This window comes from Erpetoichthys calabaricus, chromosome 13 (assembly GCF_900747795.2).
Source record: "Erpetoichthys calabaricus chromosome 13, fErpCal1.3, whole genome shotgun sequence".
In the NCBI taxonomy this organism is placed as follows: Eukaryota; Metazoa; Chordata; class Cladistia; order Polypteriformes; family Polypteridae; genus Erpetoichthys; species Erpetoichthys calabaricus.
Window position 1 is genome coordinate 144,884,572 of NC_041406.2, and position 25,460 is coordinate 144,910,031.

General features: G+C 42.6%; 1 protein-coding gene across 1 annotated transcript; it reads right to left on the reverse strand.

The window, feature by feature from the left end:
* Positions 1-954: 954 nt before the first annotated feature.
* LOC114641882 (fibrocystin-L-like) lies at positions 955-25,460 on the reverse strand. The gene is made up of 12 exons (XM_051935587.1): positions 25,251-25,460; positions 21,725-21,801; positions 19,430-19,595; positions 18,154-18,289; positions 17,470-17,613; positions 17,188-17,342; positions 13,785-13,898; positions 11,206-11,349; positions 9,084-9,205; positions 7,058-7,221; positions 3,025-3,191; positions 955-1,008 (listed from the first exon to the last, which is right to left on the reverse strand). Exons 1-12 carry the CDS (start codon positions 25,452-25,454, stop codon positions 955-957), a joined length of 1,647 nt encoding a protein of 548 aa, XP_051791547.1. The 5' UTR covers positions 25,455-25,460.

Here is a 25,460-nt window from a genome sequence, read left to right on the forward strand (position 1 = left end):
AACATTTCCTTGCTTATTGCTAAATCGGGAAAAACCGCACACTATTGGTGAAGAATTGATACTGGCAGCTGTGCGTGAGGTTCTGCATACTGTGCTGCACAAGCCACCATCTGATATTATGAAAAAAAATCCCATTGAGCAATAGTACAGTGCAGAGACGAATAGACAAAATATCCAAGGATGTGGAGAGTTCTTTAACTGATTTTTTCTTTACAGCTCGATGAATCTACTTTACCAAGCAATGAGTCTTTACTTCTACATTTGCTTCATAAAAGATGAAAACATTTTTGTCAAGAACTATTAATTCACATGAACATTAGAAATGGACACTAGAGGAAAATCTATATTTGACGTATTGGAACACTATTTTAAAGAAAAACGTATTCCTCTGAATAATATCGTGTCTACTGCTACCGATGGTGCTCCAGAAATGGTTGGACTCTACGGCGGGTTGAGTTCATATTTGAAAAAGGTGATACCTAATGTAGTCGCCGTGCATTGTGTGATTCACCGACAACATTTGGTGTGATCGCCTTCATCGCTTGCTACAGTATGGAATTACATCAGTTAAGTTCAGAAGCAATGCTCTCAATGATAGATTATTTGGAAAGCTTTGTAATGAAAATGACGAAGTCTTCAGTCGTTTACTATTGCACTCAGAAGTTCATTGGCTGTCAAAGGGTTCCTGTCTAAAACGATTTTACAAACTCTTTGAATTAATTATAAAGTTTTTTGTAAACAAAGATGATTCGTTAAAAGAGAATTTATTGAAATTTAAGAATGATATAGCTTATTTGACAGATTTGTACAACAAATTTAATGAAATGAATCTACAGCTGCAAGGAGATGATTTGAATTTGATCAAAGCAAACTATTTCTGTTGTCATGTCAAAACTTGCCTTGTACAAACGAAATTTAGTTTGAAGACAATTTTATCAATTTCCAAATCTTTCTTCAGTGGAAACGAATGATGACAACATTCTGGTTTATAGCCAGCATTTGGAACCACTTAAAGAAGATTTTACAAATAGGTTTCAGGATTTACTCAACCTGATCATTCCAGATTGGGTCCTAGAACCTTCCTCAAACCTACAAATAGCAGAATTGTCACTGCAGGAGGAGTTGATAGAATATTGTCAACAAATGAAGAGTTGAAACTGAAATTAAAAAAATGGATATCAAAAATTTGGGCTTCAAAGGCAAATTCCAATCTTATATCCAGCCTTATGGGCTGCAGCAAAGATGTTTTTCATTGCATTCCCATCATCATATTTAGCTGAAAGAGGATTTAGTATTGTCAGCAAAGAAAAGAAACAGATTGTCAATAGTGGAACGCAACTAATTAAGATTGCTGATGACAAAAATGGCACCAAAAATCGAAAAATTAATGTCATCACACCAAGATCAGCCCTCTCACTAATAATATTATATTGATTTTTTTTAATAATATATATTTTTTAATCATACTTTGAGCAATGCACCAATATTGTTAATATCTTCTAATAAAATAATTTTAAAAATCTGTCCTTGTTTTTCAATATATAGTATAGTATAGTTCACCCAAGAGGGAGCGCTATCGAATCACTCTTTGAAAAAGTGGGCTCTGACCCAGAAAAGGTTGGGAACCTATGGTCTAAATGGAAATGAAAAATGAAGTGAGGTGTACGAGATACATGGAGGTGGGTTTTAGATGTAACCTGTCTGAGTTTGTTTTCAGCATTTGCATTTATTTTTGAGCAGGAGGAGATGGGCAGGCAATTGGCCAAGGTCTCCAGAACTGACCACTGACCGTGGTCTACTCTGGGGTTTATTTTGCCCCTTGCTGACTGGAGTTTTTATTTTCTTCTCCTCCACTGTCAGCAGGATCCCCTCGAGGTTGCTGGATATCATGACCAGCCTGTACACTGGTACTGTGAGTGCTGTGCAGAGTGGCGGCAGGACCTCTGCGTTTCTCCCAGTTGATTCTGGGGTTCGTCAGTGGTGTGTTCTGCTCCTATTCTCTTTCAATGCTTGTATGGACTGGGTGTTGGGCAAGGTTGTGGGGTCCAGTGGCTGTGGGGCATCTGTTGGTGAAGAAAGATTCATGGATCTTGACTTTGCTGACGATGCTGTGATCTTCTCGGAGTCAATGGAGACTCTGATCGGGGCACTCAAGAGACTGAGTGAGGGGTCCGTGATAAACACCAAAGAGCCAGACCTTTAATGACCTCTTGGGCACGGCCATCAGCAGTGTGTCTGTCTGCAGAGAGAGTGTCAACCTCGTCAAGAGGTTTAATTTACCTTGGCAGTGACATTCATGTCTCTGGTGACTCTTCCTATGAAGTCAGTAGATTGGGAGAGCATTGGGGGGTCATGAGGTCTCTATAAAGGGGTGTGTGGCGCTCCCGATATCTATGCAAGAGGACGAAGGTCCAAGTCTTTAGAGTCCTGGTGCTTCCTGTCTTACTATGGTTGCAAGACATGGACGCTATCCAGTGACCTGAGATGAAGACTGGACTCCTTTGGTACTGTGTCTCTCCAGAAAATCCTTGGGTACCGTTGGTTTGACTTTGTATCGAATGAGCGGTTGCTCATGGAGTCCTGAATGAAGCACATGACCTGCATTATCTACGATGGAGCGTTTGATCAGAAGAACATATGAAGCTGGTTTTAAATTAAATGTCGTTGAAGTAGCGAAAGAAATTGGTAACTGTGCTGCTGCAACAAAATTACATGTACGGTATGTAAATCAGTTTAAATTGCTGTGTTTTATTGTGTGTCTAAACTGAGGTGTATTTTCATGGGATTTGTAAGATCTGTCAACTTGTTACAGTGCTCTGAGTCTTTACTCAGTGAAGGCGCTATACTTTCTGCTCGAACACATGCCGATTCTGACCGAAATGGGTGGACATGGAATATCTCTATAGTTTAAGAAATAATACATTGTGTTTCTTCTATCCTGGCATGAGGCCGTGCTGTTGAGAATCCACTATCTGTTAGTCACTTCAATTCACAATTTTCTACAATTTAATTTCCTTAACTCACCTGGGCAAATCCAATTCCAAGCAAAGGGAAGTCGTATCCACAGTTCATGGGAATTAGTGTGACTTCGTAACAGCTCTCTGAAGTCTGTGTGCCTTGCTTCTGAGTTACGGAAAGATCCTGCAAAAAGATTCCTCTTCCGGCGAGAGCTGAGCGCCTCAGCTTTAGGTCTGAAAGAGAATCGATAAAAACCATACAGTCAACACGTATTCAGCAATGTACACCTGTGGAATATGGAGGGCGACTCACTTCGCTGGCATTCCTCTTCATATTCATTAAATGAAGCCCGATACCCGCTTTGGACGTCCTCACATGTTAGGAGCAATGAGACTTATTGCACCTCACAATTAGCTTGCACTCTCACTAAAACTGGCGAGGGTGGCATTGGCCATAGTGAGTGGGACAGAGTAGGCCAGATTTTCTCAGGGGTTCCTCCCAAAAAATGCTCAGGTTCTCCCTTTACCATCTTCTGGGTCTTCTCCCAGTGTTTTATATCTGGTCTACCTCCCATTATAGGTGTCCAGCAGGCACCCAATCTTCATGCCAAAGGTGCCTCAACTGGCTCAGAGATACAGTAGCCGTTCACATCAGAGCTCATCCTGCATTGCTAAGCACTCCAATTTATCATGGAAAAAAAGGCCATGGGCCCCATTTTGTCTGCGCTCACTCACAATTTTGTTCTTTTGATCATCACCTGAAGTTCCTGACCATTGACAATTGGGAATGTAACTGAAACCATCATCTGAGGACTTGTACAACGATTACGCCAATAGTAGGGGGGTACCCAAAAATAACCGAAATTAAAAAAAAATTAATACCGTATTTACCCGTGTACCATGCGCACATTTTTTCCTGAAAATTAGCATTAGAAAATCAGGTGTGCGTCATACACGAGAAAATTTTTTTCTGTAATGTTTACTTCTTCTGCTTGGGTTCTCTCGCTCGCTCTCTCTCTCGCTCTCTCTCTCTCTCTCTTTTGCTCTCTCACGCACAACTCTCTCTCTCTCTCGCTCACTTGTGCACACTCTCTCGCGCACGCTCTCTCTCTCTCTCTCTCACTCGCTTGCGTGCGCTCTCTCTCTCTCTCGCTTACTTGCGCACGCTCTCTGTCTCTCTTGCTCGTTTGCTCACGCGTGCTCTCTCCCTCTCCCACTCGCGCACTCTCTCTCTCTCTCTTGCTCACTTGCGTGCGCTCTCTCTCTCTTTCGTGCTTGCTCGCGCACGCTCTATCTTTCACGCTCGCTCGTGCACGCTCTCTCTCTCTCTCTCGCTCGCTTGTGTACACTCTCTCGCGCACGCTTTCTCTCTCTCTTGCTCGCTCACGCACGCTCTCTCTCTCTCTCGCTCGCTTGTGCACACTCTCTCGCGCACGCTCTCTCTCTCTCTCTCTCTCGCTCGCTTGTGCACACTCTCTTGCGCACGCTTTCTCTCTCTCTCTCTCTCTCGCTTACTTGCGCACGCTCTCTGTCTCTCTTGCTCGTTTGCTCACGCGTGCTCTCTCCCTCTCTTGCTCGCGCACCCTCTCTCTCTCTCTCTCGCTTGCTTGCGTGTGCTCTCTCTCTCTTTCGCGCTCGCGCACGCTCTCTCTTTTGCGCTCGCTCACGCACACTCTCTCTCTCGCTCGCTTGTGCGCGCTCTCTGTCTCTCTTGCTCGTTCGCTCATGCATGCTCTCTCCCTCTCTCGCTCTTTCGTCATGCAACAAAAACAGAAGGGCATTTCGTGGAAAACGTGCCCTAAACTCTTCCTATACAATCATAACACGCGTCGTACACGAGGAAAGTTTTTTTTTGATTTTCTTTGTAAAAATTAGGGTGCATGTCTTACACGAGGGCGCGTGGTACACGAGTAAATACGGTAGTTTTAATAATTTTTACTTACTGAAACTTCAGTCCCTTTCAAAGTCCTCTCCATGTGAATGAATGCACTTGTCTCAATGGTTTTCCCACTGATGGAAACATATTTGGAATTGCTGAAGAGGAAAGTTATACAAAGGCCTGCAGGGATTTTTTTTTGACTTCCTTCAAGGTACAAAAATGCTTTCCTTTGAGTTCTTTTTTCATAAGAAAAAGTCACACGGAGCAAAGATCAGGCGAGTAGGGTTAGGGTGGCAAGAACTTCAAGACACACAAGTCAATTCAAAATCTTAATAATCCAACCACGATCTCCATTAAATTGCATTGTGAACATTTTCAAGATTTTCCTCATTCCTAATTGTGGAAGGTCGGCCAGATCTCGGTTGGTCTTCAAGTGGTGTTTTCCCTCGTTTGAAACGCGAAACGCACTCATAGCCCTGTGTTTTACTTAAAGCTTCCTCTGTAAAAGCAGTTTCAAGCGTCACTACACGTTCAGCAGCTGTTTTTCCCTAAGAGAAAACAAAATTGAATGCAGACTTGCTGTTCTCTACGATCACCCATCGCAAAAATCGCAGAACACGTTTAATAAGCACCAAGAAAAACCGACACGGAATGGCGTACAAACAAGACAGAGCAATGCCACATGGCAGACTGCCACAGAATACTGTAAGTGTGCCATGCCTAGCAACGAAATTCGCAACTAAGTTGAGATTGCGCGCCAGGTACAGATTCTGGTTATTTTTGGGTACCCCCTCGTATGTTGGTCACTGTCATGGTCCTTGTTATTCATGCCCATGAACTTGGCGTGGCTGCTCACACCTTACCTGCAGGGAGTCGGCCATTTTTCTGGGTGCAGATCCTGATCTCATATTTGAAGGATCTGATTCCTTGTTACAACCCCATCACCCTCAGCTGTGCACCATTTAAGGGTGGGGTGGCAACAGGAAAGCCACACGAAGCAGAGGTGCCCCTCTTGGGTTTCCCTCAGCTGCACCTTTATATCCTGATCTTGAAAATCAAGAAGATGGGATGAGTGCAATGCCCATCTTGAATGAGCTCAATGGCAAATGCACCTCCACAGCCAACACTTCATCGATATAAGAACTGACTAGTATGAAGCAGAGGACTGGTAAACCGATACCTTGTGTAATACCTTCAACATGATGCTACAGGAGACATGGGCACAAACCTTCAAGGCAGGAGTGGCCAGATGCCAATGCACACTCAAATATCCCCACCAGGACAAAGTGTTGGTCAACGGAATCCAAGACCGCCCTCGTGATCTGATCTTGGATAAGCGGTAGAAAATGAATGAATAAATGAATGATAATCTTTACAGTTTTACCAGCTTTCTTCTGGCAGGAATACGCCTTGAGGAGGGGATAAATAATTGCATCCTCAAGTCCAGTCTTATAGTCCAGGACCAGCCTCTCAAAGGTTTTCATGATGCGAGACGTGCGTGCCACTGGTCTGTAGTCATGAGGTGAAGACACGCCCACCTTCTTTGGAACTGGAACAATAGTGGCAATTTTTTGCAGCCGTAATGACAGACTGAACAGGTGACAGAGGACACCACAAAGTTGGCCAGCGCAGGCCTTAAGAACTTGAGGACTGACTCCATCTGGTTCTGCTTTTCCTGTGTGAAGCTTCTTCAGTTGTCTCTGATGCTCAAAGGTGGACTCATCAATGGCCCATTAGATGTTATTGAAGCAGTAGGGATGGTGTGGGGAGAAGGTACCAGTGAGTGGGCAAATCTGTTAAAGAATTGATTCACATCCCCTGAGTCCAATAATGTAGCCCAGTCTATTCCAGGCATCCTTCATGTTATTCAGAATGTGTGCGTTTTCTGTTATCACTTTGTAAGCTTCCATTACTTCACTCATGTTTTTCTTCAGCACTTGCTGGGTGTCCTTCATGATGTCTTTGTCACCTTCTCTTCTTATCATTTAGGAGACCTTCTAGCTCTGTAGTAATCCAGTGCTAGTTCTACAGAGAACAACGTACTGCCTTTGAGGGTCCCACAGTGTCGACACAGAAGTTCATAGAGTCCCTCGATATCATCCCCATATGACTATCATGAAGAATCATTTTCAAAGTGAAACTCGTGTTTATACTTCAAGTATTAGGAGTTTTTATTCAATTAGATGTACAACTACATGTATATTGTAAGAAAAAATATTACCTTGCATATTAGTTACTGTGTAGTCGCTGCCGATGTAGACGGTGTCAATTAAATAATCCTGATTTGGACTCAGCCGACTGAGCCTAATTTGCCCAACGTTATAATCAGTCCCAGAGTAAGAAGCCATTAAAAGTTGCTGCATATCAATGCAAGTGTACTGCCATCTGTAAAAGGAGACCAAAAAAATTTGGACATGAATATCAACAGGCTTTGCACCCCTAGGATCCAAGTTACCCAAGCTCTTCTCTAACATTTCAGTAATTATTTATCACTCGGATGCTGATCTTTCTGATCGTAAAATACTGTAGGTCATTACGATGTCATTACGATGGCAATTGATGAGAAGAATTCCGATATTTGAGGTTTCCTCTAGAGGGCCTCTTTTTCTTGTATGATTTGGCACATCGTCATCTCATCACGGGCTGAAGTTTCGAGTTTAGCATTTTCCCATCCAGTTGTTTTAGGTTTAGACTGTCCTGGAGAAACTGTGACACCCAGACAGACAGAGACACACACCCATCATCGAGATATTGATGTTTTGGGTGTCAGGGGACTCTAAAATCCGTCAAAACCCGGAGATTGAAATTTTTGACGAAACTAAAACTTTCTCCCCTCCACCAAAGATATGATAGCTTTTGGGGGCACAAAGCAAAACAGGAGCAAATTGATATCTATGTGGTAGAAATAGCACCTGCAGACCCTTCATGTTCTTCACATCTTGTTATGCTATGTGGAGGAGGAACAGCAATGCTTCTCGGTAACTGCAAGACTTGTAGGTCACACAACCTTACAGCTGGTATTGGAAAGCTAAAGTTGTGTCAAAAATGAAGTTACATTAAGGAAAGCAAAGTGTTATGGGATCGTATAAATTTAATAAACTCTTATTTCAGCAATTGCAACACCATTTAGGTCAGTGCCGTGCCAGAATGTCCCAATAACTGGGTCTGCATTCTCACCAGACTATGACTGAAGCAACATCTCGTGATCGCCCTGATTAATTAAGGGAAGTCTGTTTTTTTTTCTTGATTTTTAGAAAAATTCATCAGGTTATTAAAAAGCTTGGTGTCCAATCAGTCAATCAATCAATCAATCAATCAATCAATCAATCAAGTAGAGTTGTTATCATGACTGCCATGGGGTAAAGTTCTTCATTGATCGGCTCACAGTTACCTTGTGACTTGCTGCCACAGTTAGCATCATTGAAATTATTTTTCCCTAATCAAGGAACACTGAATACACCAGAATGACAAAGCCAGAATAGAATTTTAGGAATTCTGCAATTTTAGAGGACACCCAGGCATGGGTTTTGAGCCAAAAATGATGGATTCAGATGGCCACCCAAGGAATAATAGGTTGAATTGAACTGGCCTGAGTTGAATCACATGACTTGATGTGTGTGTGACATGTGCGTAACAAAGGGCTTCTGTCTTTAATGCACATACCATTAGTATCCACCAGGTACCCTCAAGTATGAGATTAACTGTGTTGGGTGCCGTGTCACTTTAGCTAAGCAGGGTTAGAGATGTTAAATACCAGTCTGTGAGACAATGGCCAGCAGCGGGTAACCAACACCACGTGCAAGGACCAGAGATCTAGAACTGCAGGGTGGACCTTAAGGGTCCTAAGGTCACCATTGCCTTCATATCTCTAGAGAGAGATGAGAACCTGGACATCACTCCAGGCCCGGACCTAGTCACTCCCTTTTCCCAAATGTAGTTGTACTGCTGACTCTAACTTAGTGTGTGTGTGTGGGCTGGCTCCTAATCCAGGGATGCTTCCTGCCTTTCGCCCAGTTCTGCCACCCTGAATGAGGTGATTATGCCAAGTACAGGATCACGTTTATCAGTGCCTTTGAGAGCTTGAGCAGCCTGTTCAGTTCAGGACTAAGAGGTTTTGTCCTCGTCCTTCACTCTACAGTATCTAATAATTTCAATAAATGTGGAATCTGCTAAAGAAATAACAAAAGCGTTCTAGTCTTCTCTAACAATTTAAAGCAACACGTGTAAATAGTGAATCAAATACTTACTCGTCTGCTTGAAAGATTCCAACGTCAAACTGGTTCTGATAGCTGTTTGTCTGCTGATTCGTAACGACTGAGAAGCTCAGGCCAATGGAGCTGCTTAGAAATCCTTTGTATGCAAAGCACAGCTAAAACATCACAGAAAAGGACAATTAGGGCCGAGCCGCTATGGGATCAACGATTTAAACACAATTCTTCAGTGGACGACCACAACTCAACCATATGATTACATTAACATTAATATTGCGTTAACTTTTACAAGTGAATTCCAATCAATGAGTTCAGTAAGCCAGTAAGCCCTGTGGAGGTGGTGGAGTCCCACCCAGAGTAGATGCCTGCCTCTCACCCAGTGTAACATGGACAGGATTTGACTCCCCTTTGACCTTAGATAGATGGGTTAAGAAAACCAGCACATGGGTGATTCAATAGCTGTATATCCATATCATTCATTTGGAATAAAACTGTTAGACAGTGTCTATACAGGAATTATTCAGAGGAGCGAGGAGACCACAACTTGTCACATCAGGCGGGCTCATAATGAGGAACCAAAAAAAGATTGTAAATAATCATCAAATAAAACACTTTCCTGCTACAAAGATTAAAAAAAAAAGATCAGGAGATGGAAGTAGTCAAAAAAAAATAAAAAACACGACACACAAAGGTCAAAACTGGGAGCGCAAAACACAGACAGACAGACAGACAGACAGACAGACAGACAGACAGACAGACAGACAGACAGACAGACAGATAGATAGATAGATAGATAGATAGATAGATAGATAGATAGATAGATAGATAGATAGATAGATATGTGAAAGGCGCTATATAATAGATAGATAGATAGATAGATAGATAGATAGATAGATAGATAGATAGATAGATAGATAGATAGATAGATAGATGTGAAAGGCACTATATAATAGATAGATAGATAGATAGATAGATAGATAGATAGATAGATAGATAGATAGATAGATAGATAGATAGATATGTGAAAGGCGCTATATAATAGATAGATAGATAGATAGATAGATAGATAGATAGATAGATAGATAGATAGATAGATAGATAGATAGATAGATAGATAGATGTGAAAGGCACTATATAATAGATAGATAGATAGATAGATAGATAGATAGATAGATAGATAGATAGATAGATAGATAGATAGATAGATAGATAGATAGATAGATAGATAGATAGATAGATAGATAGATGTGAAAGGTGCTATATAATAGATAGATAGATAGATAGATAGATAGATAGATAGATAGATAGATAGATAGATAGATAGATAGATAGATAGATAGATAGATAGATAGATAGATGTGAAAGGCACTATATAATAGATAGATAGATAGATAGATAGATAGATAGATAGATAGATAGATAGATAGATAGATAGATAGATAGATAGATAGATAGATAGATATGTGAAAGGCGCTATATAATAGATAGATAGATAGATAGATAGATAGATAGATAGATAGATAGATAGATAGATAGATAGATAGATAGATAGATAGATAGATAGATAGATAGATAGATGTGAAAGGTGCTATATAATAGATAGATAGATAGATAGATAGATAGATAGATAGATAGATAGATAGATAGATAGATAGATAGATAGATAGATAGATAGATAGATAGATGTGAAAGGTGCTATATAATAGATAGATAGATAGATAGATAGATAGATAGATAGATAGATAGATAGATAGATAGATAGATAGATAGATAGATAGATAGATAGATAGATAGATGTGAAAGTTTAAAGGCAAGAAAACAACGTAGTTTGAAACTGATTGACATAAACCAAGCCTAGCAATCATTCATCCATTAATTTATTGTTGACAATTAGGAACATTAAAAAGTCAATCAGCTACATTCCTGGCAAAACTAAACCTTGGGGGGTCCGTTGTCAATTATAACAGAGAAAGTTAAAGAAAATGTCAGACACAATTACAGTTCTAGATTACTGTTAATATGATTGTTAATAATAGATATTAACAGTAATGCATATTAATAATAATAATGTCCAAGCTGGCAAACCCCCTTATAGGGTACAGTTATTAAACAGTAAACCTAGTAATTATTATGCTTCTCAGGTAATCCAAAGACTTACCATATTATGAGTATTTAGCGAGATTTGCCCGTATTGTTGCCCAGTGCTGGTCGGTTGATTCTGATCAAATAAGGTGCCGGGGCTCAAAGCACTGAAATGGCCGCAGAAGGCCTCTCTGTCAGAAACGCGAGAATAGTACCAAGGCTGAAAAGATACGTAATGTATTATAATGGTCTTCTAACAATAACTGATAACACAATCCCACGTGACACAGTCACGTCACACAGTGTCACACAAGTAAATAGCAAACACGATATACAAAACTTCTTTTGGACTTTGTATGGCTAATTTGTGTCATTCCTCACCTGAATGACCGACTACAGTCATTGTAACATATCCATGTTCTTGTGTAATCTTTTGGATCATGCCGTCTCTAACCTGGGATTGCTACTGCTAATTAACAGGTGAGCCTTTTTGGTTTGCTCTGGAGAGCATTGTGGCCTTCAGAGGAGATTAAAGTGAAATGCAATTGTTGATTACATCTTTGTGGCCTTTCTTATCAGGCAGGATTTACTGTGACATGAATTCTAAAAAAAACACACGGTGATGGATTGGGAGTGCAGATGCAGTCCCAGAATAAACCAACACATCGGGTTTATCTTCACCTGTCCAAGGAAGATGTTAATATTAGACTATGAAGGCTGCAGGGGCCACTCTTAAGATGTTCCAGAATGCAGAATAAATTCAGTGAGGGCTAAAGTGGGTTACACAAAATGGTGCTTTAATAAATCAACATTGAATTGAAGAAGGGAAGAAAAATGGGAGAACTCAAAGTTACCGAAACCGAAGGAGAAACGATAAGCATACAGGCCCTCTTGGCCCTTTCTAATGAATTCTCTTAAGTCGTCATCTCAAAGGCTCAATCTAGTTTGAGGGCACATCTCTGTTGTGTCTGAGAGGATTTTCCAGAAATAGTTTATTAAGCAATGTTTTATCAAGAATACATATTTGGAACATTGTGAGCATACGCCTGGCTGTCTGTCATGCGGATTACGCAATCTTGAGATTTTTTTCATCCATGGATGTCTTGTTCAAGTTGGGTCTCCATTCAGGCTCATTGTATCAGGAATTTGGTTTCCCATGAAAGCATTAAAAAAAAAATTGCCAATCACTACAAACCACACAGGCTGAGTGAAGGTTGACCATTTAGGACAGGAGTATTCTACTTTATTAAGTAAGTAGCTGTCCTCCGTGGCTCCGCCCGCATAGTAGTGAAACAGGACAGCAAGGAGGGCCCTGCCCGGCTCCCCACTCCTAAAATCACGCTACCCTCTTCCCTCGACCCGCAGTCTCTGTCTTGGATTAGCGTGAATATATCGCTCCTGCAAGCGAACTCTAATACTTGGTGCGATGAGAGAAGTCGCAAAATCAACCGGAATGTTCAAGTAAATTCTAGAAAAAAAACCCGATCTAAATCCGTTAAGTAGTTCTCTCATTCGCTGACTAAGCGGATGTAAGATACGCCCTGAGACTGACACGTGAGTGAGGAGGGCCCTGCCCGGCTCCCCACTCCTGATGTCACTCTACCCTCTAACCTCGGCCCGCTGCGTGTCTCTCAGATTAACAACGAATGTATCACTCCTGTAAGCAAACTTTGATACTTAGCGCAATGAGAGAAGTCGCAAAATCAACTGGAATGTTCACACAAATTACAGAGAAAAAAACCCGATCTAAATCCGTTAAAGTAGTTCTCTCGTGAAAAGCGGACAGACAGATGCTGGATTGTATATATAGAAAGATGTGGCATCCCCACAATTTTGACGTTAATGTTACGGTTTGGACAAGGGCTTTGTTTCTGGGTCGAATGTTTTTGAATTTTATTTTTTATACATTTTGCCATGAATCACATGAATATTGTTTTGCTTACCTATTAATTATTATAATATTTTGCTATTGGTATGTTTAGTAGGCCTTTAAGTTGAACCAGGGGGGACAGGGCCACCTGACATTGAGGTGGCAGCTTTGCCATTGCATTTATCTCCTCGTCTTTGGCATTCAGGTTTGCATTTGTGATTGTGTATTGACTTCTGGCTTTCGATTAACGGGATGGCTATTGAATTTTTTTTCACTATTGGGTTTGCCTTTTGTGAAAAACATTTTTTTTTGTTTTCTTTTCTTTTTCTCCTGCCTCTGCTCTCTTTTATGTATTTTCTGGAACTATTGATAAATATTAACATATTAAAGAAACTTTGGGAACATTACTGGCCTTCTAGAACAACACAGTGTTCCTTCTCTCTCCCCTTTGTGAATGTTTTTGAGCCTGTGCAGGCCATAAGCCTGCATCTTGATTTTGGGACTAGGCTGCTTTGGAGTGGTGAGGCCTACACATTTGGATCAGACCTATTGCATGACATTGAACCACAATGTAAAAAAATGAATTTTATAGTTCATGAATGTCATGCCCTGCGGTGGGCTGGCACCCTGCCCAGGGTTTGTTTCCTGCCTTGCGCCCTGTGTTGGCTGGGATTGGCTCCAGCAGACCCCCGTGACCCTGTAGTTTGGATATAGCAAGTTGGATAATGGATGGATGGATGAATGTGATGCTTAAAATTAAAAATCAGTCAGATTTGATCACTTACCCAATAATAATCTGTTTCAAAATCTTGAAAGAACTTTACGGATCCTCCTTCTGTGTACCCATTTATGCTTTTTGGACACTTGGTGCCAGCCATGTCATAAATTTCATTTCTCACCTTTAAAAAGACACAAATGACCCAAATTATTTGCTTGACCTCCCATAGTATTATAACTTTAGCCTATAGCTGGTGGATCTCCAACCGTTAAGACAATGAATTTGATAAACAGGGTGTGAACATTTTAATGTAACATCCCTTAACCTCCTTGATGTTAACCCAGAGCATCACTTGAGTCAGTAATTCAATGTAAAAATGGTTAACCTCGAGTACTTCTTCACAACGTTTGTGCTTCCAGTTAAAGCCACAAAGCACACTCAACAGAAGAGGGATGGAAGTTCAGACCCATTTGCTGCCTTAATGGTAGCCGTAGTAATCATTAAAAAAGAAAAATTAGAAGGAGATCAATAACAGGAATACGCTATTCATAAGAAATTACGATGGCTCTTGATTTTCACACCCCACTGATGAGACTCGTGGTAAATTTGGAAATGCCACCAGGGAAGCCTACGTGTGCCCCTGCCACAATATGGAAAAGAAATCATCAGTCTGATGCTTTCCTTTGAAAGAAAATTGTTATTATTTGTAAAAAATCGTTTTTATTCACATTGTTGGTACAAATTACTTGTTGAAGTTTTTATTGCTTGGAATTCGTTTAATGATGATTTGAATTCATTTTATTTGTCCCATTTTAATTTATGTGATGCGAATTAAGGATCATGTGACCATGATTGTAATTGGAAGTTCTGGTACAAATCTAACCCCAGAAGTGAGTCGAGATTATCCTACGATTACGTCTTTCTGATTCTAAGTAGTCCACGTGCAAGGTGCGTTTCGCTTTTGATCATTTCTTAGCCTTTGTCTTTGGTTTTGTGTTTGCCCCGGTGACTCGTTTGGTGGAGTGGGTGGATTTTTTCATCTCCCGGTGTGGTATAGCGGGTCCACAGCTCAGATTAACAAAGGCCAGTTTTTAAATAAATAATCACCGCACTTGCAGCGTAAAGAGGGGGCCCCTGTGGTTGTGTGGCCGGAGCGGTTCCCAGACGCTGCGTGAAGCGGGCGTTTCGTCGGTTATGTACACAGGTGAGAAGTCGTCCGCATCCGTAATTGAAGCCGGGAGCTGCTAATCGCCACACCTGAGCCATGTCCCCGTAATAAATAGGAGAAGTGCGAGGCGAAAGGGGAACGGTAAAGAAAAGGAAGAGGTGGAGATTGAGAGAGCAGCATTGGGGAAAGAGAGTGGACAAGCCAGCCCTCTGTGAAAGAGAGAGGTCAGCGCGGTCAGGGGTCCCGGATTGAGCAAGTGATGGGCTCTCATGGGACAGGATCGCTCCAACTGAGGCTTTTAATAGAGTGGGTACGATCGGGGAAAAGGAATCTGAGGGACGACCGAGTGCGAGAAGGAAGACAGGAGGACAACCGACCCCGAGCGGAGGGAGCTATGATGGGGGTTGGTAGAATGAAGACCGCAGTGGCTGAAGTCTCTCCTGCTGAATATACCATGGGTGAGCTGGAGAGACTGGGAAGGAGCAGAGCTTGGCTGGTGGGACCCCAATGTTGTCAGTAGGATTTTAATCTCGTGTTAGCCTTGTTCTAATCGTCTTGGATTTTTACCTGTTTTAATGGAGTATTTATTTAATGACTGCAACACTCTACTATTTATTTGAACACTTTGTTTTGACTGTGATGGATGGCCGACTTCCTATTCCAGCCCTCACCCCCAGGCCGCCAGGAGGACTTCGCCCGACAGCATGGACGGATCCTGAATTCCAGCAGGGCCTCATGGACTATGTAGTTTTTATGCTCAGCCCTGCTGGATACCTTGGGGACCACTGGGAGTCGCTGTCGGGAGGCCCGTGGATTCATATATGCCCTATAATGCCCGGAAGTGAGTCATAATCCCGGGACAGAAAGAGACGACGTGCTTCCGGGGTGAAGATAAGGACTGTTTACCCTGACCCAGAAGGACTTGTGGACTGTTGGGAAGGAACATCTCCGGGTCAGGGTGTATAAAAGGACTCTGGGAAAGCCCAGACACTGAGCTGACCTGGGAGGTAGGGTGGCGAAGTGTCTGGGAGTGGAGGATTGTGATTGAGTATTGGTTTTGTAGTGATATGAGTAGTGTGGAGTGGAGGGTGCTTTGTGCTTTTACCTGGTGTTTGGAGTGGTACCTGAGGGTTCAAGAGGTGGATCAGAACCTCTACTGCTACAACTGTTTTTAAATAAAAGCACTCTTGCACTTTTTTGTACCATCCCCTTGCTTCGTTGATATCTTCACTGATCAGCTCATCCGGTGACATTACCGACGGTGTCAGGTTCAAACGCTCCCAAAATGGAGATGGGGGCATGAAGTGGTCACACCTGGTTTTTCCCTTTTGCCTGGCACCGGCACACATTATTATCGTCTCTCAGTAAATGCAGAGGCTTGCCACGTGGCAGTTAGCTCCACTGTGTGTGTCGTCGGCCTGTTCTGTCTCTGTTATGGTGGCTAATCCTTTTTCATCTGAAAACCTTGAAACTCTAGAGTTGAGAGTCAAATTGGGCAGCTCAAAGCCGGTAGATTATCTACTGCGACACTGAAGTTTGCAAAGTTCTCACACTACGTAGTGTTTAAACTTCTAACGCTGTGTTTCTTCAGTTTATGACAATGACAGAGGACATCACAATGATCTGTTCCCAATCGACACCGACTGAGCAGCAGCATCCCATTGTTTGGTTGACTTTTGTATGACATGAAAGCTGCCTGAATGTGCCTGCTCCAGAGGACATGGAGGACACGATCAGCTAGATAAGTTCACATAAAAGTGAAACAAGTTGGCACACTGTCACGCACGCGAACGTAGGTGAGTGTCATACTGATGAGTCCGCGTCTAAAAATAAGGAAAGTTTGGGAAGTTGGATGTGTTGGAGGTGACACACCATCACTAATGGGGCTTACATTCCCTTTAAAATGGAGTAGAACAACCTGGAAGACTAGCAGCCTACTTTCCACTCCTGCCATCACCAGCTCCATCCCTTAGTCTTCCACAGGTATAAGACCCCAGAGCAGACAGGACCTTCCTGACACTTCTACAGCCTGAGAAGCTGTCTGGACATTCTGGAGCAGTGTTGTTTATTTTTCTTTGTCCTGACCATTCAATGGGGTATCCCCTGGAAACCCAAACCGTTTTTCTTGTTTTTTCTCATCTTTTCACAACACACAGAGGAAAGTACGGGTATGGCCCTAACAGAACTCTCATGGAATAGAAGATACCAAAAGCTAAAAGCTACCTGACAGTTGAAACAAATAAGCCACTCTGCTCGCTTAGCCAACCTCATGTATATAAAAAGACAAAATGGAGCACACAACCTCATCAGGGGTCACACTGACTGACAGCGGACTGGAGGAGACGCCATTCCACATCAATGTAAATGTGTCAAATTTGGGTCTTCCTTTGGTTATTTCAGAAATCTCGATGTTAGTGTCATTTCCAGCTGTGTCATACTGTAGAACATCAAACTCTCCTGCAAAGAGAAAATGAAAGAGAGGAATAAACTTGAACAAAATGGAACTGGGAAAGAAGAGTGAGAGTAGTGATCAGTAGACACGATACAATATGGAAACTAAACATGAGGAGAGACGTTCTGTTACCTCGGTCTGAATTAAACGTCACTGTGTAAATGGAGCCATTGGTGCTGTCCGTCTTCGTCACGCTAACAGTGTCATTCTGGATGGAGGGCAGAGCGTTTAAAGCCATCGCGACCTCATCGCTCGAAGCGCCTACAGCAATGGGTTCTGCAGTTTTTCACAGACAGAGCACATTATAAATCCTTTCATCAATTTGAACATACTGGCACACTGTGCTTTCTACATTAAGTACATGAATCTCTAAAGATTTATTTCTATGACAATGAAGATGAATATCACTTTAAAACAGGAAAGAATACTTGGACCCTAATGGCATTCAGCCATTGCAACCTCAGCACCACGTGAAGGTCTGATCTTGATTTATAGGAAGTGTTTGGCTGCCGTCGTTGCAGCTGAACATTACATTCTTGGGGGGCAATTACTTTTTCACACAGTGCCGATTGGTGTCGGATAACTCTGTATACTCAGCTACTTATATAATCAAAAAAGCAATAAAGTTATCCTTTATCTATTAGTTGAAATCATTCAGTGTCTTACATTTGCAATCCGACAATGTCTGCTGAACAAAAATTTGAAAAGAAATTTGGGGTTTAAAACGTTGGCCAAAATCCTCAGGCTTAGTCATGGCAGAAACCCGAGACATTTGTTCTGAGCTCAAAAACTGTAACGTCCTCGGTGCCCCCGTACCTGTTGCTTCGTTGTTATAGAGAAGGCTGAACTGCACGGTCGTACAGTCCCCCAAGCTGACGCAGGGGCTCTCCACAACAATCTGCTGGACTTCCTGTATTGGGGTTTGTGTGTTCCAGTTGTTTAAGCAGAGATCCTGAAAGGCAGAATAAAACAGAAATATTAATATAATGTCGTTGATGAGGGAACACACGGGTCACAGAGGATATGCTGGGGGCACCAACTGTGTCTCCCCTTTAAATATCTGCAGAGTCCAAAAAAAATAAACAAGCACTGGATGGAATAACAACAGAAATCAGAGAAACAATCAGGGAGGATCAGGGCTCTGTGGAGCCATCAATACTCGAGCAGGCTGCACTCTCCGGAATGAGACCACCCTGCCGGGAGTGTCACAGCTTTATAGTGGAGGGACCGGAAGGGGCGGAGTCAGTTGTCTGAACTGGGCAAATTCTCAGGGCTGTTGGAGAAAGAAAAGACGAGACCGTCAATGACAGCGCCCCCTCATGTCCTGGAGTGGTAGTGCTTACCTCAAAGGAGCCTGGAAGGCGAACCTCAGACGTGCAGGCATATATATCTTATATAATAAAAGACAAGAGGAAGATCGTTGTCTGGAATTGGCGCTTTCTTTTTTGGATTTGTGACCTTGGAATTTTGTCTAAAACCATTAAGATGGTCTGACCTCCCCCCCCCCAACTTAGTATATTCTTAAAAATATATATTTTAAAAAACAAGCTGTTCATTTACTGAGCTGTTGCCACACCACCATGATCTTTGATAGAATTCTTGCATGTAAGCACACCGATACCCCACGTCCCACCCACCCGTTCATCAGCACGCATCACAAGGAGGACCTCCGGTTCTTTGGTTTTGATCTGACGTCAAAAGCAAAGGGGGAACCAAAACATCAATAGTCAAAAAGAAGAGCGTTCAGCCAAAAAGCACACACTGAGTAAGTGCTAATGTTTGACAAAGCATCCAGGAATAAAGACAATGAGAATAACGCAACACAATCTACCGTCGTGTCGATGACCCAGGTGCAGGTCTTTGATTCCGATATTTTGGCTTTGCCATCCTGACTGTTTTGGTCTCAGTATGCTGGTTTAATGCTAAAATTTTCCCACTCACAATCACATACTTTTTTTTTTTTTAAGTTCTACAAATACAACAGCCAAAGTCCAGAAGTTCAAACTTTCCCTTCCTGTGACTCTCTTTATGTTCGCAGTCTGTGTTCGTGTAATTTGGCCTCGACTTCCTGTGGAGTGGATTGTAAACTGACCTGCACTTCACTGAAGAAACTGTAGGAGGTGCCGATGACTTGCACTTCATTCTGGGCTTCTCTGGTCTGCTGTTGCGTAAAGGAGCTTTTCGTTTGATAGATTTGTAACTTCAAAGAGTTTGAGCCGTAGTAAAACATTCTTTGGAGTAATATTTCAAAGTAGTACCTGTCAAAATAAATGAATAAATAAAAAGACCAATAAGTAAACAGCTCCTACAATACATCAGATTGTTCACTGCAATACGGGACATTTTGTTTTTGTTGTTTGAATGCCATTTACTTGAAGACAGCAAGTGGCTTTGGATAAAACCATCTGCTGAGCAAGTAAATAGAAATGTAGAAAACACAGAGTCAAGGAATGCTACATACACTGGCTTTACAAGTATTGACACCCCTTCAGTTTCTGCACGTTTTGCTGTGTCGTAGATTTCATTCTAAGTGCCCATCTATCTGTGCTCAATGCCCCATTATGACAAAGTGACAACATGTTTGCAGAAATTTATTAAAAAGTCAAAAACTGAAATCTCTCTTTCCTAGAAGTATTCCAACTCTTCATTCGATGCCTTGCCGAAGCTCCTTTGGTAGCTTTGAGTCTTCTTGGCGAGTCTCTGCAAGCTTTGCACACCTGGATTTGGACCGTTTATCTTCTTCTTACTACTCGCAGATTCTCTGAGGCTCCGTTAGATGGGATGGGAAGCGTCTGTGAACTGCCACCTTCAGGTCCCTCCACGTTGTTTTGCTTTAAAGACTTTAGGGACCTTCGAAACTCGACTTGGTGTTATTTGAGAGCAGTTAAGCGGATAGGACTTCAAGCTTTGTTAGGCCGAATGACATGTTCTCGTCTGACTTTGTCACTTTCGACTGGCTTTGGAGAGTCCACACTCGGATTCTCCAGCTTTATCTTGCTTGTGTGCTTTGTAGCCACAGTCTCAGGTTTCTTCAAGGACCTCTCTCTGTATTTAGCTCTGATCTGTCCACACAGCACAATGCTGCCGCCATCTTAGGCCGGTCTTAGGCAGCTGATGAGCACTGTTTGGACTTCTGCCCAAAGAGTTCAACTTCCGACTCCCCGGACCAGAAAATCTTTCTTCTCACGCTCTCAGAGTCCATTAAATAGCATTTACTGAAGAGTGGCTTCTGCCATATTGATGGAGTGCTGCAGAGAGGGTCGCCCTCCCAACAGGTTCTCCCACATCAGCAGAGACCTTTTAAAGCTCTGTTAGCGTGACCGTTGGATTCTTGCTCAAAAAGGTCCTTTCTTGTCCTGTTATTCAGTTTGTCCAAATGGCCAACTCTAGGAAGAGACCTGGGGTTTCTTAACTTTCTTCCCTTTCACAGTTCTTGAGGCCACTGTGCTCACGGGACCACTCAAAGCTTCACAAAGGGTTTGATCCACTTGCCTACCACAATTTGCTCACAGAGGTCTACAGAGAGTTCCTTGGACTTGCATGGTTTGGTTTTTGTCCTGACATGCGGTGTGAATTGAGGGGTCTTTGATACACTGGGGTCCACATCAATCCACGTCCACGTCTAATCAATTCAGTTTGCCACAGGTGGCCTACCATCAAGTTCTAGAAACATCTCAAGGACAAATCAAGCAAAAAGGAGGGAGCTGAGCACACCAAAGCATCTGCAAACTTCTACAAAGAAGAGATTTTAGTGTTTGATTTTTAATACATTTGCACACTTTTCTGAAAACTTGGTCTCAGCAGCCTCAGGCGCAAGGCAGAAACAAAGACCAGACTGGATGCCAGTCCATCCAGGGCACGCCCGCACTCACCCACACCCGGCCCACTCACAGATGTCAGTTAAGGTAACACACACACACACACACACCTGTTGGATGTGACATGAAATAGGGCAACTTGCAGAAAACCCACATGGACACGGTTAGGGTAGGCACAACTGGCACTGACGCAAACAGGTCCATGGATCAGTAAGACAATGCTGGTTCCGCAGTGTCCACCATCACGCAGGGTCACCCATGTCGCCTGTGGCTCTGGACTGAAACAAATGTGTGGCCCCCCACTATTCTTGGCTGGTACTTTATAATATTTTATTTAAGCAATCACCTCTTGATGAAAACGTACAGACCAGAACAACCTGAGAAATGATGAACTGGCAGCCTTGGAGGAAGTAAGATGACGATAAATAAAAGAAAACTGAATGCAGGGCTGAAACGGTGGCTGGTGTTGAAAGTGATTACAGCTGACAGGAGCTGCCTTCTGTTTAAGGCCCAGACCACCATAGGACAAGACTAAGACCACACTGAGGTTCCTGAAGGACAATACTCACTCTTTGTCTTCCTCAAGATGGATGTCACTTGAAGTCTGTGTGTAAACCCACCAGTATGGAGAAGAGATAATCTGAACCTGCATGTGAGACACAGAAGATTATATTTAGGATTATTGATCCACAGAGCACACACACGTCTCTAAATGGTTTATGGTTTGTCCCTTGTCTTGGCTATGGACTCCCTAATCCTAACCCTAACCGTAACCCTCATCATTTAGCCCTCCACCCATTTGTTCTCCCTTTTCCATTTTTTTTAAATCAGGGTGCCAAGGCGCTGGCACTGATCTGGGCAGAGCAACTCATCACGAGCTGGGTATAAAAAACTTTATGCCAGCACATTGTAAGGCACACTGGAACACAAACCCTCGCTGGTCACTTTGGACTTGGACAGCTCATGGAGCCTGGTGGTTGTTTGGGGCTCCCTTAGGAAAAACAAAAAGGGAGACAAAACACACTGTGATAAGCTGCCTGGACACAGACAGACGGACACCATGTTTAAGTCCACCACACGTTTATTGTACATAATAATAAGTCCAATAAAGTGCACAAACCCAGTGCCTCCAGCAACAAACTCTCCCAAAGTCCAGGCTCTCACTCAGTCTCTGCCTGCTCGTCAGGCCACCTCCTCTCCTGCCTCCAAAACCTTGTCCACTCCTCACCCGACTCCAGTCCTTCGTTGCAGGGAGGCGGCCCCTTTTATAAGTGCCGGATGGGCTCCAGGTGATCCCCAACACTCCCTAGCCACTCCCCTGTGTGGCGGAAGTGCCGGCTGTGTTCCCAGTCTTCTTTCCCGCAGCACTTCCTGGTGTGGCGGAAGTGTTGGGGTTCCGGGTCCTTCAGGCATCGGGGCGCCCCCTGGCGGAGACCGCGGGCCCCTACAGGGTTGGGCTTCCAAGCCCTGCACCCGTGGTCCCTAAAGGAACCAGGGTGGTCACCCTCTCGTGCTCTGGAGGAGGCATGAGCCCTCCTCCTGTCTTCCTGGGCGTCCCGGCTGGGTGCCATCCCCAGCCGTCTGCCACAACACAAAGATGGCACACGAGACAAAACATGGAAAGGACACACAGAGCGACTCATTTAAGGTCGAGGACCACCATTGACCAGAAACAACCTACAAGCAAGATCAGGCACTATAAAAATAGAGAGATCAAAGGCGCTATATAAGAGACAGAAATGAAAGGCCTTTTATAGCAGACAGGCAGATAGATAGATAGATAGATAGATAGATAGATAGATAGATAGATAGATAGATAGATAGATAGATAGATAGATAGATAGATAGATAGATAGATAGATAGATAGATAGATAGATAGATAGATAGATAGATAGATAGATAGATAGATTAGATGTGAAACACACCATAGAATAGATGTGAAAGGTGCTTAGCAGGAAATTGACATGAATGGCACTATATAATAGGCAGGTAGACATGAAAGGCAGTATATAGTTAGATTGATTGATATGAAAAGCACTAGATGATAAGTACTGTAGATATATATGAAGGACACCATATGAATGATACAAAAGGCACTATATTAAAGATTGAAATGAAAGGTACGATAGATTAGAACTGGATATATTTGAAAACTACTTTATGGCTTGTAGATAGATTTAAAAGACACTATAGATAGCTTGGAAAGCTACTATATAACAGACAGAGTGATGGAAAAGGCACTATATAATGTATAGGCAGATGAGTCCTAATTGTAAAGAACTTGGTTTTTCCCTACGGAGTTTCACCTCCATGTATGGACATTCAGAGGACGTGTGTTCACGATGGACACATCAAGACTCCAGGAGACCAGAGGTAGAGAGCCTGGTGGATGAGGTGGCCGACTACTTACAAACAAAGACGTATTCGTAATTCTAAAAAATCATGTTTGCGTTTTCCTTCAGCTTGTTTGTTTCCTTGATGTCTAGCAATGACCTCGGCTCACCCAGGAAGACTCATGTGCTCCCATCGAAGGTGTCTGACTTGGTTGCCTTTTGTTAAACTGAAATGAGAGCCTCTTTTAAGCCACCCGCTCTTGTTCTATGCCTGCCAGGCCTTTCAATGTCAGATGTCTTTCACCTGTTAGTGCCTGAGGACATGTTGAAATTGTGTCAAATGACAGCAGTTGGCCCTGTTAACAAGTCTGGACAGGCACAAAATGTACTAAAGGCAAAGTGACGTCAGCCTGATTTATGGGTAGCAATTTCTTTCCTGCTGGTGGCTTTTCCTGATTTAGGTTGAAGCCTCAGATGACTGTGGCACATGCCACTCTAGCTTGCTGTTGGCACAGTGTTGCAATTTTCATTTTTGTTTTTTCAGAATGATCACAGGCAGGGGGACACTTGCCAATGCATGCTGCCCCTGATGGAGTTATAGTGGGCTTTTCCTGCTGTTGCTATTGTTACATCTTTTATCATCTTTTATAGCTGCCGTCATTAACTCATTTCAATCATAACCTGTAAACTTGAGGGTGGCACTATAGAGCTGCAGGGCACTGCCTCACAGGTCTAGCATCCTGGTTCCAGACGATGTCCATATGGAGTTTTACACGTCCCCATGTCTGTGGTGATTCCCAAATGTCCCTTGTATGAATGGGCAGTATGGTGGACTACTGTCCAGTCCAGGTGTGGTTCCTGCCTTGCACCCAATGCTTCCTGGTAGACTTCAGACCCATCATGGACCTGAAGTGGATTAAGCAGGTGTAACAATGTTATGTGTTGTTGCTACTTAATTTAGCAGAGTATGTTCACATCAAATGTGCCAGTCACCATAAGTCTCTATTAGTGACTAGTGAGACACGCGGACCCACTGTCCTAAAATAAGAAGCAATGAAAACCGAATTAGGAATAGGGACCTTTTTATCTTTAACTTCTTCTTCTTATTATTGTTTCTTGCTCTTCATCAGCTGATGCACCTTCTGTGATTTGCTTGACGCTCAGCAGACATTGCTGCTCTTCTCTGTCTTTCAGCTATTATGGTGGCTATGACTTTGTTTTTTTTTTTTGGGGGTCACTCTGCTGTAAATGCATGACCACAGATCACTTTGCAGTCCTGTATGTATGTTTTAAAAAGTTACAAATAGAATAAATTCAAAAATAGGATGTCATTTTTTATAAGCACGTTATTTTTAGTAGGGAAAGTAAAAACCATTTGAGTTCGGAAGGTGGGTGAGTAACGCAACTAAAGTAACTCTTACTCCCACAAGTACGAACTTACACTTAATTATGAATTCCAAACTCTTTTTTGATGACCTGTTTGATTCTCTGTTTTTGTCGTTCTTGTATTCTGTATCCCTCACTTGATGCTCAGCAGATGTTGCTGCTCTAATTCTTCTTATTATTACATTGATCTTTGTCACATAAACAGCTCAAGTGATTTGCTGATTTAAAAAGTCTAATGTTCTAATGTTTAATACAACATTTGCATTAAATTGGTCTATCAGAGATGTTCAAGGAGAAGGTCAAGATGTGTTTGATAGTGACCCACACGTGACAGATTTACATTTATTTGCTTTCATTTATGTAAATCATTCCTACCTTATCTTTGGGAAGCCCAGTTTGGCTGAGATAAAGGGTCACAAGATTACCACCGTTCAGGTAGAACCTGTAATCATCTGTAACCATGGGGACGTAGAAGCCACTAAGGCGCAGAGCAAAATTGTCCGAGTTGTAAGGAAAGCTGTAAGAGCTCGAATCCAGCCACAAGGTGTAATAGCCGGGTGTGCTCTCATTGTATGCCATGATGTC

Excerpts from the sequence above, each read along its gene's own strand:
- LOC114641882 (XM_051935587.1), bottom strand. The coding sequence starts at position 25,454 with ATGGCATACAATGAGAGCACACCCGGCTATTACACCTTGTGGCTGGAT. Across the intron at positions 18,290-19,429 it reads GTTTCTTCAGTGAAGTGCAG|GATCTCTGCTTAAACAACTG; the intron begins GTCAGTTTACAA and ends TCTGCCTTTCAG. Across the intron at positions 17,343-17,469 it reads GACGTTTAATTCAGACCGAG|GAGAGTTTGATGTTCTACAG; the intron begins GTAACAGAACGT and ends TTCTCTTTGCAG.